Source organism: Bufo bufo, chromosome 1 (assembly GCF_905171765.1).
Source record: "Bufo bufo chromosome 1, aBufBuf1.1, whole genome shotgun sequence".
NCBI lineage: Eukaryota > Metazoa > Chordata > Amphibia > Anura > Bufonidae > Bufo > Bufo bufo.
Genome location: NC_053389.1, coordinates 783,656,236 through 783,671,036, shown reverse-complemented (window position 1 = coordinate 783,671,036; position 14,801 = coordinate 783,656,236). Strand labels below are relative to the sequence as shown.

The following is a 14,801-nucleotide window of genomic DNA, read 5'->3' as shown; positions in this document are numbered from 1 at the left end:
CACTGTGGCGTGTTTTTCATTGGGGGAGCAGCCCCACCGCATGTGGACCGCAGTAATCGACTATCCCCAGCAAAATATGCATACAATAGAGGATGTCGGCGCGGTCCACATGCACCACAAAGGCATCCTACACAAAAATGTAGGAAATAATCATGAAACACAGAGAGAGAATGCACCAAACGGATATGCCACTGGCTATACTGGCAATCACAATACATTAGTAAGTGCCTTGTAATAACTTCCTCTACATGATAAATGCCATTTGCTGAAGTGAAACAACCCCTTTAACCCTTACACCCTCCACGGTGTACAGTTATGTCATGTTGCAGTGTAAAGTGTATAGAGGGGGCTCGCACACTGAGTCTGCTCTATACGTGGTGGGTGCCGGCTGTGTAATACAGCAGGCACCCAGCCGCAATGATTGGGATCAACAATGATACAAATCCCAGTCATTTAACCCCCTAAGATGCTCTAGTCAATAGCGATCTTGGCATCTGTAAGGTTAGGGAGGGGAAGGGTCTACCCCTGCCTTCCAATTGGAGCCCACGCAATGAAATTGCATGCTTCATTAGGTATCCATGAAAGCCTGGGGCCTTGGGAAAGTTTCCAGGGCTGTCATGGCTAACTGCCTCGTGCATAGCCTCTCAGGATCCCATACACCGCTATTGCAGTTTGAGGCAAGTCAGAGGACCCCCTATCACAGTTCAGGAGGCAGATGAAGGATGAAACTGAGCATGTGCGGCCTTCTTAGTGAGCAGGTCAAAGAAATAAGAAAAAGAGCAAACAGCAGGTGGCGCTATACAGACACATTTTATTGAATAGCTCAGTGGCTTTGCTAAATTTTTAATTACATGAAATTACAAAAGTATTCAGATCCAGGGGCTGGTTTGAAAACTGTACAATATTTTTCGTGGGACAACCCCTTTAACCATAATAAAGACTGGTATCGCCATAATGATACGTCATGTCTTTTTAGCACACAGTGAGCGTCATAAAAACAAAACCCAAATAACCTTGTATTTGACATTTGTTTCCAAATGCACCTCTCAAAGAATTTATTTTCTCCGTTTTCCTATGCAAGCATTGGTAAAATGAGAATGCCATTAAAAATTACAACTTGTCCTGCAAAAAACAAGCCCTTATGTGGCAATGTGAACGGAAAACGGAAAAAAAATAATTATGGCTCTTGGAAGGCAGGGAAGGAAAAAATCTGCCATGTTCTGAAAGGGTTAAGGTGTGTTGTTGTTTTTTTAAGAGTAATAAAGGAAAGCTTGTATCTGGTAGTGTCATGAGGATATTTTTCTGTTTCTTTTTTTGGTTAAGTTCTCCCTTCACAATTTGGAAAACTCTCTGTCCCATTCAGACGGTTTCAGTGCAGAATCGTTCCGTGTTAGCGGTGAGTATTTAGTTTTTTTGTTGATTAGTAAATGTAATTAAAAGGACTGACAGTTTACCATTAATATGATCCTGTCTGAATGAGCAGCCATAAGTGTGAACTGTAACCGAACCACATGGGAATCCTTTTTATTGCGTTCATATTTCCTGTTGATGGGGTTCCTGGAAAGTTTTAAAGGGGTTCTCTGGGCAAATTGCGGATCACACATTGCCGGTGTCCGTGTTTTGCGGATCCGCAAAACACTTACGGACGTGTGAATGGAACCTAACTCAGGTGTACATGCCTAGCTCTAATAAACTAGCAAATAAATAAAAAAATAAGGAAAAGAACAAACAGCAGGTGGCGCTACACAGATTTTTAGTGAATAGATCAGTGGCTATACACAATTTTTCTCGCCCATATTCCTTGGGGGACACAGGAAACCATGGGTATAGCTCTGCTCCCTAGGAGGCGTGACACTAAGCGAAAGCTGTAAGCCCCTCCTCCATCAGCTATACCCTTCAGCCTGGAGAAGAGACTGCCAGTTTTTGCTTAGTGTCCAAGGAGGCAAGACACCCCCTGCTTATGCAGGGTTGTTATCCTATGATTTTTATTTTTACGTATTTGTTGTTTTTAACTCGGTTTTTTTCTACCTACAGGGACAACAGAGGCGCATTAGACCCCTCTGTTTCTCCCGGGGTTGAGTTGCGCCAGTGCCGGTAATTCCGCACTGCCGCCTCCCCCACAGAAGACAAGGTGGACCAGGGCAGCCTCGCTCCCCTGCGTCCCGCCAGCTCAGGGTCGCCCGCACGCCAAGTCCCTCCCCCGGCTTCCTGCCACCGCGGTGCCAGGAGCTGAAGGGGCGACCCCCGCTGGATGGACTGAGGGCGAAGACAGCGTATGGTGAGAGTGGCTGCTCCAGCCTCCCCTTCCTCCCTCCCACCGCTGCTACCAACATGGCCACTGTTACATGGCCACTGCTACAATCCCGGACAACCCCCCCCCGCCCCCCGCCACGGAATATCGGGACGTTACCGGGCTTAGTTGGAGGGCAGTCCTAGAACGCTGCCTTACAGGGACGGCTGCAGACATGCAAGCCGTCTGCTACATCTAGGCGCGGTGGGAGCCGTTTTCCTGGCATGAACGGCGCCATGTCATGGCCGGCACTTCAACATCCTTGGGGGTTAAAATCATTTTGCCGCGCGCGCGCGGCTCTGCTTCGGCTTCAGCACGGCAGAGGGGGGGCGGAGCTTCCTTACACATTCAGCTCCGTGCTGCTGCGCTCCGCTACTTCCGGGTTCATCTCTCTGCCGTGCGATCCTGAAGCCATTCAGCTCCGTGCTGCTGCCTCTCCTCCACAGCCTCCTCAGTCTGTTCCCCTTACAGCTGCCGCTTGTATCTCCGGGTCTGGTAGGACTGTTTAACCCCCTCCGTGCCACAGTACTGTTGCTTGGTTCTCACTTTTAAGTGCAACATCTTTCCACCATGTCAGACCCTTCTGCAGCCGCCAAGCCATGGTACCATGCCTGTACTGCTTGTAGGGAACCCTTTCCCCGGGGGCAGTCTGATCCGCACTGTACTGCATGCCGAGCTCCACCGCAGCCTCAGTCGCCCGCTGTGTCGCTCCCTGCTTCCTCTGACCCGCCTGACTGGGCTAGATCCCTGTCCCAGGCCGTGGAAAGCCTCACTCATGTCGTGGGCCGCCTAATAGACAGGCCACCTACCCCGCAGGACGCCACTCTGACTGTCGCGCCCTCCGGGTCCACTGCTTCTGCCGCTGCAGCGGGTTCACCCTCTCCTAGTGACCCCTCCCGAGCTAGGCACTCTCAGAAGCGTATTAGAGTAGAGCGAGCCTCCTCCTCGGATGCCTCCCTCTCCCCGCCACGCGTGCGCACCCAGACGAGCCTCTCCTTTTCAAAGGATTCGCTCTCTGAAGGTGAATTGGCGGCTTCAGATTTGGAAATGGACTCGGCCCTGCCGTCCAAGCTAGCCTCAACGATGGGTCAACTCATCTCTGATATACGTGACACCTTTAAGGTGCAGGATGACCCCCCTAGCTCGGACGCAGCTAGCGTCTCCTTTATCAGACCCAGGCAGGCCTCAAAAGTCTTTCCAATCCACTCTGATTTCTCCTCCGTGGTGTCTAAGGCTTGGGCTCGCCCGGACGCCCGTTTTGTCAACCCAAAGAAGCTGGACATTTGCTATCCTTTTCCAGCCGATGTCGTGGCCACCTGGTCTTCCCCACCCAAGGTGGACCCCCCTGTGGCCCGGCTGTCAAAGAACACGGCCATCCCTGTTCCCGACGGGTCCTCTCTTCAGTCAGCGGAGGACCGTCGCATGGAGACCCTGTCCAAGGGCATTTTTGCTGCCTCCGGTTCTGCCCTCAGACCGGTTTTTGCCTCTGCTTGGGCAGGGAAAGCAATCTCTGCTTGGGGTACGCAGCTGGAACAGGAGTTGGACTCGGACATCCCCATCCAGGACCTACGTTCCTTGGCCCAGCTTATTATTCGGGCCGGGAATTTTGTCTGTGAGGCCTCCCTTGATGCGGGAGCCCTTATTGCACGCTCCTCCGCCCTGGCAGTTGCCGTCAGGAGGGAGCTCTGGCTGAAGGTCTGGAAAGCGGACGCTGCCTCCAAACGTTCCTTGGCGGGTCTACCGTTTGCGGGTTCCCGCCTTTTCGGGGTCCGCTTAGACGAACTTATTTCAGAGGCCACGGGTGGTAAAAGCACCCATCTTCCTCAACCCCAAGCCAGGGGCGCCCCCCGCGGACGCCCTGGTGCGTCTCGTTTTCGGTCCTCCCGCAGGGCCTCTGGGGCTCCCACCACAGCTGCCGCTTCGGCTCCTCCCCAGGACAAGCGTAGGAAGCCGTTTTTTCGGGCGCAGCCCTCCTGGCGCAAGCCGCAGGCTGCCCGCACACCCGCAGCAAAACAGTCCTCTGCCTGAAGGCGCGCCCCCACCCACCCGGGTGGGGGGCCGGCTCCTCCTTTTCAAGGACGTCTGGATGGCTCACGTCTCCGACGCCTGGGCCCTCGAAATTGTGTCCTCCGGATACAAAATCGAATTTGCATCCTTCCCTCCGGATCGGTTCTTTCGCTCCCGCCCCACGCGAGACCCGAAAGACGCGGCTGCGTTCTCCGCGGCCGTTCAAGCCTTACTGGACAGGGGGGTGATTACCCCCGTTCCTCTAGAGGAAAGATTCCAAGGGTTCTACTCGAACCTCTTTGTAGTTCCCAAGAAGGGAGGTTCGGTGCGGCCCATTTTGGACCTCAAAAAGCTCAACCGTTTTCTCCTCCTTCGACGGTTTCGGATGGAGTCCCTCCGCTCCGCGGTGGCTTCCCTGGAGCAGGGAGATTTCATGTCTTCCATCGATATACAGGATGCCTACCTCCATGTTCCGGTAGCCCAGTGTCACCATCGCTTCCTTCGATTCGCCGTGGGGGACCTCCACTTCCAATTTGTCGCCCTTCCCTTTGGACTGGCAACAGCCCCCCGGGTGTTCACCAAGGTCCTGGCCCCGGTTTTAGCCTTACTCCGTTCCAGGGGTGTTTTTCTGCTACCGTACTTGGACGATATCCTCATCAAGGCTCCGTCCCTTTCTCAAGCGGTTGCCAGCGTGGATCTCACTCTAGAGACTCTGGCGAGGTTCGGTTGGGTCATCAACTTCCCCAAGTCCTCTCTTCCCCCCTCCAGACAACTCGTCTTCCTGGGAATGCTTTTAGACACGGGAGCGGCGGAGGTACGTCTTCCCTCGGAAAAACGTCTGATCCTCCGTGGGGCGGTTCGGGGTCTCCTTCTCCACCGTCGACCGTCCTTCCGCTTCTGCATGCGGGTATTGGGGCAGATGGTTGCCTGCTTCGAGGCGATCCCATTTGCGCAGTTTCACTCCCGCCCTCTCCAACGGGCGATCCTCTCCTCCTGGGACAAATCGCCGCAGTCTCTGGATCATCCCTTCCATCTTTCGCCTCCGGTGCGGTCATCTCTCCGCTGGTGGTTACAGTCCCCTCTTCTGGGCAGGTCCTTTCTGCCACTCAACTGGTTGGTGGTTACAACCGATGCCAGTCTCTCGGGCTGGGGAGGCGTGTTTCCTCCCCGATCCGTCCAGGGCATTTGGTCTCCATCGGAGTCCAAACTCTCGATCAATGTCCTGGAACTGAGAGCGGCCCTTCTGTCTCTACGACACTGGACTCATCTGCTGAAGGGTCATCCAGTTCGTGTACAATCAGACAAACGCCACGGCCGTGGTGTACATAAACCACCAGGGGGGCACTCGCAGCGATGCGGGAGGTCACCAGCATTCTCCGTTGGGCGGAAGCCCACGTCCCGGCCCTATCTGCAATTTTTATTCCAGGGGTGGACAATTGGGCGGCGGACTTCCTCAGTCGCACCACCGTCGACCCCGGCGAGTGGTCTCTTCACCCGGAGGTATTCGAGGCCATTTGCCTTCGTTGGGGCATTCCGGACGTGGACCTCATGGCCTCAAAATTCAATCACAAGGTCCCCGCCTATCTGTCCAGGGCCAGGGATCCGGGAGCTTGCGGAGCCGACGCCCTCGTTCTTCCTTGGCGAGGCTTCGCGCGCCCATACATATTCCCTCCCATCCCTCTCCTGCCCAAGGTCCTTCGGAAGATCGCGGCGGAAGGCGTCTCGGTGATTCTGGTCGCTCCGGACTGGCCCCGCCGGTCTTGGTATGCCGACCTCATGCTGCTCCTGGCAGACGCGCCCTGGCCACTGCCCGCCAGGGAAGATCTTCTCTCTCAGGGACCGATCTTCCACCCGCGTTTAGGGTCCCTACGTTTGACGGCGTGGTTGTTGAGACCACCGTCCTGACACGTAGGGGCTTTTCTGCGGACGTCGTCCGCACCATGATCCGCGCCCGTAAGCCGTCCTCTTCTAGGATCTATTATAGGACCTGGAGGACTTTTTTGGGGTTCTGTGCCGATCTGGGGATTCCTCCGCTCCGCTTTTCTCTCCCCACCGTTTTGTCCTTCCTGCAGAGCGGACTGGCCCAAGGTCTAGGCCTTAGTTCTTTGAAGGGTCAGGTATCTGCGCTGTCCATTTTGTTTCAGCGCCCACTGGCCCCCCTTGGTCCTGTCAAGACCTTCCTTCAGGGCGTGGCTCACGCGGTTCCCCCGTATCGCCCTCCGGTACCGCCCTGGGACCTGAACCTGGTTCTCTCAGCGCTCCAGGCTTCTCCTTTCGAGCCTCTGCGGACGGTTTCCTTGCGACTTCTGTCCTGCAAGGTTATTTTCCTTGTAGCCATCACCTCTCTTCGGAGGGTGTCCGAATTGGCTGCACTCTCCTGTCTGGAACCTTTCCTAGTGTTCCACCAGGACAAGGTGGTTCTTCGTCCGGTCCCTTCCTTCCTTCCTAAGGTGGTCTCCGCCTTTCATCTGAACGAGGACATCGTTCTCCCCTCTTTGTGTCCTTCCCCTTCCCATCCGCGGGAGAGGAAGCTTCATCGCCTGGACGTTGTCAGGGCGCTCAAGATTTACCTGGAAGTAACCAGCTCTTTCAGGCATACTGACTCGCTCTTTGTGGTCCCGGAAGGGTCGCGCAGAGGGATGGCGGCATCCAAAGTTGCTATCGCTCGTTTTGTCAAGATGGCTGTTACTGAGGCTTATCTCGCCAAGGGCAGGGTTCCTCCCCTTGGTGTTACCGCTCACTCCACTAGAGCGGTCGGGGCTTCCTGGGCTCAGAGAAATCGGGCTTCTTCGGAGCAGTTTTGCAAGGCGGCCACTTGGTCCTCCTTGCACACCTTCACCAAGTTCTACAGGGTGCATACTCATGCGTCGGCTGACGCTGCTTTAGGCCGTCTGGTGTTGCAGGCGGCAGTTGATTGATGCCTCTGGTGTTGGTTGAGTTTGTTCTGGTCCCTCCCTTCTGGGACTGCTCTGGAACGTCCCATGGTTTCCTGTGTCCCCCAAGGAATATGGGCGAGAAAAGGAGACTTTTGTATTACTTACCAGTAAAGTCTCTTTCTCGCTCTTCCTTGGGGGACACAGCACCCGCCCTTCATTGGGTTACAGTTGTGGTTCCGGCTTGGTTGCCCCCGTTGGGGCTCGACAGTTCTTTTTCCGGTTGGTGGTTATCTTTCACTACTTGGACACGCAACTGGCAGTCTCTTCTCCAGGCTGAAGGGTATAGCTGATGGAGGAGGGGCTTACAGCTTTCGCTTAGTGTCACGCCTCCTAGGGAGCAGAGCTATACCCATGGTTTCCTGTGTCCCCCAAGGAAGAGCGAGAAAGAGACTTTACTGGTAAGTAATACAAAAGTCTCCTTTTTTATTACATTCAATTACAAACTCCTTGAAGATCCATAATATGTTACGATTAGGCTCTGTTCACATTTTGTATTCCCTTTATGTTGTATAGTGCATACAATGGGGAAATCTGAATCGCAGAACGTAAAGGCTAGATGTACTCCGCTATATATCACACAGTGTCCTATCTCGCCTACAAGCCCCGATATTTGACCCAAAAAATACCTGTGCAACTTGGTGTACACCTTTGTGCGGTGGCGTACTTTTATAGGAAAGATCGGTGTACATCTTTCTATAAAGTTAAAACAAAGAAAAAGATATGGTGATGCACGCCAGGCCCGAAGAACACTTTTCTGGCCTCCGTCTGGTGAATAAGGGTCTATGAATGTGTTTGAAAGCTAACCGTCGGGCCCGTTACTTAACCGGCGCGTGCGCACTGCATATCAGTATGCCTCTGCCCACAGTGGGCAATGTATTGCGCAAGGCTGGACCCGGCGGTGAAGCGCACAGGCGCTGGATTATGAATGGAGACGAGAATGACGCCGCAAGGATACAGGGTTGGCCGGACGATACAGAGGAGAGGAGTCAGGCGCAAGTAAGGCGAGGAGCACTGGGCACTTGCAGCACACTCTCCGCCCCTGGGCACTTGCAGCACACTCTTCGCCCCTGGGCACTTGCAGCACACTCTCCGCCCCTGGGCACTTGCAGCACACTCTCCGCCCCTGGGCACTTGCAGCACACTCTCCGCCCCTGGGCACTTGCAGCACACTCTCCGCCCCTGGGCACTTGCAGCACACTCTCCGCCCCTGGGCACTTGCAGCACACTCTCCGCCCCTGGGCACTTGCAGCACACTCTCCGCCCCTGGGCACTTGCAGCACACTCTCCGCCCCTGGGCACTTGCAGCACACTCTTCGCCCTGGGCACTTGCGATAGGTAATATGCATATCTTTAAAACTTTGTTTTTGTCACTTAGGAGGCTCTGAAAAACGAAAACCCTGGTACCATCAGTGTTATGGATCTGCCTCCCACAGAGCTATATAATCAGTTTAAAACATGTTATGTAGGTGACAGACTCCCTTTAAGTATCTAAAATAACGGAAATGGCTAAAATGTGCATAACTGAAGCTTAAAGAGGACCTTTCACCACTCCTGACATGCCTGTTTTAATAGCTCCATTCATTTCCCATGTAATAACAATTTTGGAGCATCTATTCTTATGGCTCTATGTTGTGCCGTTCCTTTATTATTTCTACTAGAAGTTATGAATGAATTGCTAGCAACTACACTCCCCCAACTTGTTACCACCTCTCTGTACCCTTACTGCAGACTGCTAGCAATACATTCATAACTTCTAGTAGAAATAATAGAGGGACGGCACATCATAGAGTAATAAGTATAGATGCTCCAGAATTGTTATTAGGTCTCATGCACACGACCGTTGTGTGCGTCCGTGGTTCCGTTTTCCGTTTTTTTTTTCGCGGACCCATTGACTTTCAATGGGTCCGTGGAAAAATCGGAAAATGCACCGTTTGGCAGCCGCATCCGTGAGCCGTGTTTTGTCAACGGTTCGCGGACCCATTCAAGTCAATGGGTCCGTGAAAAATCACGCATTCACACAAGATTGTCGTCCGTGATCTGTGTCCGTGATCCGTGTACGTTTTTTCCTATCATTTCAATGGCAAACTTGACTTAGATTTTTTTTTCAATTTTCATGTCCGTGGATCCTCCAAGACCTACGGACCCCGTTTTTGCGGACCTTAAAAAAAAACGGTCGTGTGCATGAGGCCTTACACTGGGAATGCATGAAGCTATTAAAACAGGCATGTCAGGAGTGGCGACAGGTCCTCTTTAAAGGGGTTGTCTCTCTTCAGCAAATGGCATTTATCATGTAGATAAAGTAATTACAAGGCACTTACTAATGTATTGTGATTGTCCATATTGCCTCCTTTGCTGTCTTAATTTTTCCATCACATTATACACTGCTCATTTCCATGGTTACGACCACCCTGGAATCCAGCAGTGGTGGCCATGCTTGCACACTATAGTAAAAGGCAGCAACCTCTCTCGTGGCTGGGACCGTGGGAGTGGGCATAGGCTGTCACTTTTTCTTATAGTGTGCAAGCACGAGCACCACTTCTCGATCACAGGGTGGTCATAACCGTGGCTACGAGCAGTGTATAATGTGATGGTAAAATGAATCCAGCCAGCAAAGGAAGCAATATGGACAATCACATTACATTAGTAAGTGCCTTGTATTAACTTTCTCTAGATGATAAATTCCATCTGCTGAAGTGAGACGACCCCTTTAACCACCTCCGGACCGCCGAACACAGCGACGCGTCCTGGAGGTGGTTGATTGATTCCTCCTGGACGCATATACGCATAGGTATACGAAAAATGACACCCCAAAACACATTACCCAACTTCTCCTGAGTACGGCGATACCACATGTGTGACACTTTTTTGCAGCCTAGGTGGGCAAAGGGGCCCACATTCCAAAGAGCACCTTTCGGATTTCACCGGCCATTTTTTACACATTTTGATTTCAAACTACTTACCACACATTCTGGCCCCTAAAATGCCAGGGCAGTATAACTACCCCACAAGTGACCCTATTTTGGAAAGAAGACACCCCAAGGTATTCGCTGATGGGCATAGTGAGTTCATGGAAGTTTTTATTTTTTGTCACAAGTTAGTGGAATATGAGACTTTGTCTGAAAAAAAAAAAAAAATCATCATTTTCCACTAACTTGTGACAAAAAATAAAAAAATTCTAGGAACTCGCCATGCCCCTCACGGAATACCTTGGGGTGTCTTCTTTCCAAAATGTGGTCACTTGTGGGGTAGTTATACTGCCCTGGCATTTTCCAGGGGCCCTAATGTGTGGTAAGTAGGTAAATGACCTGTGAAATCCTAAAGGTGCTCTTTGGAATATGGGCCCCTTTGCCCACCTAGGCTGCAAAAAAGTGTCACACATGTGGTATCGCCGTATTCAGGAGAAGTTGGGGAATGTGTTTTGGGGTGTCATTTTACATATACCCATGCTGGGTGAGAGAAATATCTTGGCAAAAGACAACTTTTCCCATTTTTTTTTATACAAAGTTGGCATTTGACCAAGATATTTCTCTCACCCAGCATGGGTATATGTAAAATGACACCCCAAAACACATTCCCCAACTTCTCCTGAGTACGGCGATACCACATGTGTGACACTTTTTTGCAGCCTAGGTGGGCAAAGGGGCCCATATTCCAAAGAGCACCTTTCGGATTTCATAGGTCATTTTTTACAGAATTTGATTTCAAACTCCTTACCACACATTCTGGCCCCTAGAATGCCAGGGCAGTATAACTACCCCACAAGTGACCCCATTTTGGAAAGAAGACACCCCAAGGTATTCGCTGATGGGCATAGTGAGTTCATGGAAGTTTTTATTTTTTGTCACAAGTTAGTGGAATATGAGACTTTGTAAGAAAAAAAAAAAATCATCATTTTCCGCTAACTTGTGACAAAAAATAAAAAATTCTAGGAACTCGCCATGCCCCTCACGGAATACCTTGGGGTGTCTTCTTTCCAAAATGGGGTCACTTGTGGGGTAGTTATACTGCCCTGGCATTCTAGGGGCCAGAATGTGTGGTAAGTAGTTTGAAATCAAAATCTGTAAAAAATGGCCGGTGAAATCCGAAAGGTGCTCTTTGGAATGTGGGCCCCTTTGCCCACCTAGGCTGCAAAAAAGTGTCACACATGCGGTATCTCCGTACTCAGGAGAAGTTGGGCAATGTGTTTTGGGGTGTCATTTTTCATATACCTATGCTGGGTGAGAGAAATATCTTGGCAAAAGACAACTTTTCCCATTTTTTTATACAAAGTTGGCATTTGACCAAGATATTTATCTCACCCAGCATGGGTATATGTAAAATGACACCCCAAAACACATTGCCCAACTTCTCCTGAGTACAGAGATACCACATGTGTGACACTTTTTTGCAGCCTAGATGCGCAAAGGGGCCCACATTCCTTTTAGGAGGGCATTTTTAGACATTTGGATACCAGACTTCTTCTCACGCTTTGGGGCCCCTAAAATGCCAGGGCAGTATAAATACCCCACATGTGACCCCATTTTGGAAAGAAGACACCCCAAGGTATTCAATGAGGGGCATGGCGAGTTCCTAGAATTTTTTATTTTTTTGGCACAAGTTAGCGGAAATTGTTTTTTTTTTTGTTTTTTCGCACAAAGTCTCCCTTTCCGCTAACTTGAGGCAAAAATTTCAATCTTTCATGGACTCAATATGCCCCTCAGCGAATACCTTGGGGTGTCTTCTTTCCAAAATGGGGTCATTTGTGAAGTGTTTGTACTGCCCTGGCATTTGAGGGTCTCCGCAATCATTACATGTATGCCCAGCATTAGGAGTTTCTGCTATTCTCCTTATATTGAGCATACGGGTAATGATATTTTTTTTTTCCGTTCAGCCTCTGGGCTGAAAGAAAAAATGAACGGCACAGATTTCTTCATTCGCATCGATCAATGTGGATGAAAAAATCTCTGCCAAGAAAAAAAAATGGAGGGGAAAGGCGTCTGCCAGGACATAGGAGCTCCGCCCAACATCCATACCCACTTAGCTCGTATGCCCTGGCAAACCCGATTTCTCCATTCACATCAATCGATGTGAATGAATAAATCATTGCCGGGATTTTTTTAATTTTTTTTTATATACAAAGTGTTTGCCAAAGTATATGAACACCGCCACCTCCTCAGCTCATATGCCTCGGCAAACGTATCTTTTACTGCAGAGGAGAAATCTCGTCTTGCAGCGCCGCATACACCGACTTGCGTGTAATCTGACAGCAGCGCAATGCTTCTGTCAGAATGCACATCAGTGCTGCAGCTAGTCGATCGGTTGGTCCACCTGGAAGGTAAAAAAAAAAAAAAGAAAAAACCAGGCCGCAACGCAATAAATTTATTAACTTAATAATAACTTTTGTACATAACATATAAACTTTATTGAACTGAACGTTAACTTTTATACTTACCAATGATTTTTTTTTCACCTCTCCTTCCCCATGGGACAATGTGCAAAGCGCAAATCGCCCACAGATGTGGCGAAGTACGTTATGCACTTTATCCCAGGTGAAAGGAGAGGTTTGCAGCAGCTGTGAGAAAAAGGGACCTAATAGCCCTGTGTGCCTGTCCTGTGAGATGCAATCCCTATGCTAAGTGTACCTGTGTGTGGTACTTCCGGAAACACTCTCCTAAGCATAGGGCAGGGTGGTCAGGGCAGTCAGGACAGAAATAGCGGGTGTCACACCTTGTTCCACTCCTGCTACAGACACGACATTTTTTTCAGGGTGGCGGTTGGGTTGAGGTACCAGGAACGACACTGGGGAAATGTCGCTCGTGTAGACGGCTCACTACACTGGTGGTTGGGGCCACGGAACCTCCTTGATACAGGAGGTTCTCGATGATCTCTTCCTGAAATTTGAGGAAGGATCGTGTTCTCCCAGCCTTATTGTAGAGAACAAAACTATTATATGCAGCCAATTGAATTAAATATACAGACATCTTCTTATACCAGCGTCTGGTGCGTCGGGAAACTAAATAGGGAGCCAACATCTGGTCATTGAAGTCCACCCCTCCCATGAGCAAATTATAGTCGTGGACACAGAGGGGCTTTTCAATGACACGGCTTGTCCTTTCAATTTGGATTGTCGTGTCTGCGTGAATGGAGGAGAGCATGTAAACGTCACGCTTGTCTCTCCATTTCACCGCGAGCAGTTCTTGGTTACACAAGGCAGCCCTCTCCCCCCTTGCAAGACGGGTGGTAACGAGCCGTTGGGGGAAGCCCACGCGACTAGGTCGCACGGTGCCACAGGCGCCAATCTGTTCTAGGAACAAATGCCTGAAGAGGGGCACACTTGTGTAAAAATTGTCCACATAAAGATGGTACCCCTTGCCAAATAAGGGTGACACCAAGTCCCAGACTGTCTTCCCACTGCTCCCCAGGTAGTCAGGGCAACCGACCGGCTCCAGGGTCTGATCTTTTCCCTCATAGATCCGAAATTTGTGGGTATAGCCTGTGGCCCTTTCACAGAGCTTATACAATTTGACCCCATACCGGGCACGCTTGCTTGGGATGTATTGTTTGAAGCCAAGGCGCCCGGTAAAATGTATTAGGGACTCGTCTATGCAGATGTTTTGCTCGGGGGTATACAAATCTGCAAATTTCTGGTTGAAGTGGTCTATGAGGGGCCGAATTTTGTGGAGCCGGTCTGATCGGGCAAACACTGCGTTTTGGGTGGAGGGCGAGCTAAGGTGACACTAATACAATTATAGATCAGGAAACATGACAGGTGCTCAGAAAGTCAGAGCTGCTTCAAAAAGCGGAAATTCACATTTTTGTACCATAGTTTGTAAACGCTATAACTTTTACCGAAACCATTTTTTTTTTTTACCCAAACATTTTTTTTTTATCAAAGACATGTAGAACAATAAATTTAGAGAAAAATTTATATATGGATGTCGTTTTTTTTTGCAAAATTTTACAACTGAAAGTGAAAAATGTCATTTTTTTGCAAAAAAATCGTTAAATTTCGATTAATAACAAAAAAAGTAAAAATGTCAGCAGCAATGAAATACCACCAAATGAAAGCTCTATTAGTGAGAAGAAAAGGAGGTAAAATTCATTTGGGTGGTAAGTTGCATGACCGAGCAATAAACGGTTAAAGTAGTGTAGGTCAGAAGTGTAAAAAGTGGCCTGGTCATTAAGGGTGTTTAAGCACAGGGGGCTGAGGTGGTTAAAGGGGTCCTTTCATGGGTCCAGACATTATAAACTAAGTATCAGGATATGTAGGGCATAGTGCAGGGATCTTACTGCACTTAATATTTTGTTCTGGGTTCCACTCCGTTCGCCCGCTGTGGCCCCCGTTAAATTCTCCCGCCTGGTATGCTAATTTTAGTATCAAAACAGGGAGGAGGAGACTGAGTTTTTTTCTGTGGGTGTCTCCTTCTCCCTGGCTATGACGCTCTCCGCTGGGATTGGACAGCGCAACATTGAGAAACCGGGCAGTCTCCTCCTCCCTGTTCCGATACTAAAATTAGCATACCAGGCGGGAGAATTTAACGGGGGCCACAGCGGGCGAGCGGAGCGGCGCCCAGAAAAAATATTAAGTG

The 14,801-nt window shown here is 50.2% G+C and overlaps 1 protein-coding gene across 1 annotated transcript in view; it reads left to right on the top strand.

The window, feature by feature from the left end:
• DSN1 (DSN1 component of MIS12 kinetochore complex) overlaps positions 1-14,801 on the top strand; it is a 55,405-nt gene that overhangs the window by 15,784 nt on the left and 24,820 nt on the right. The window contains exon 4 of the mRNA XM_040415829.1: positions 1,324-1,396. Within this exon, the coding sequence (XP_040271763.1) occupies positions 1,324-1,396 (73 nt within the window). The remainder of the gene's footprint in view (positions 1-1,323; positions 1,397-14,801) is intronic.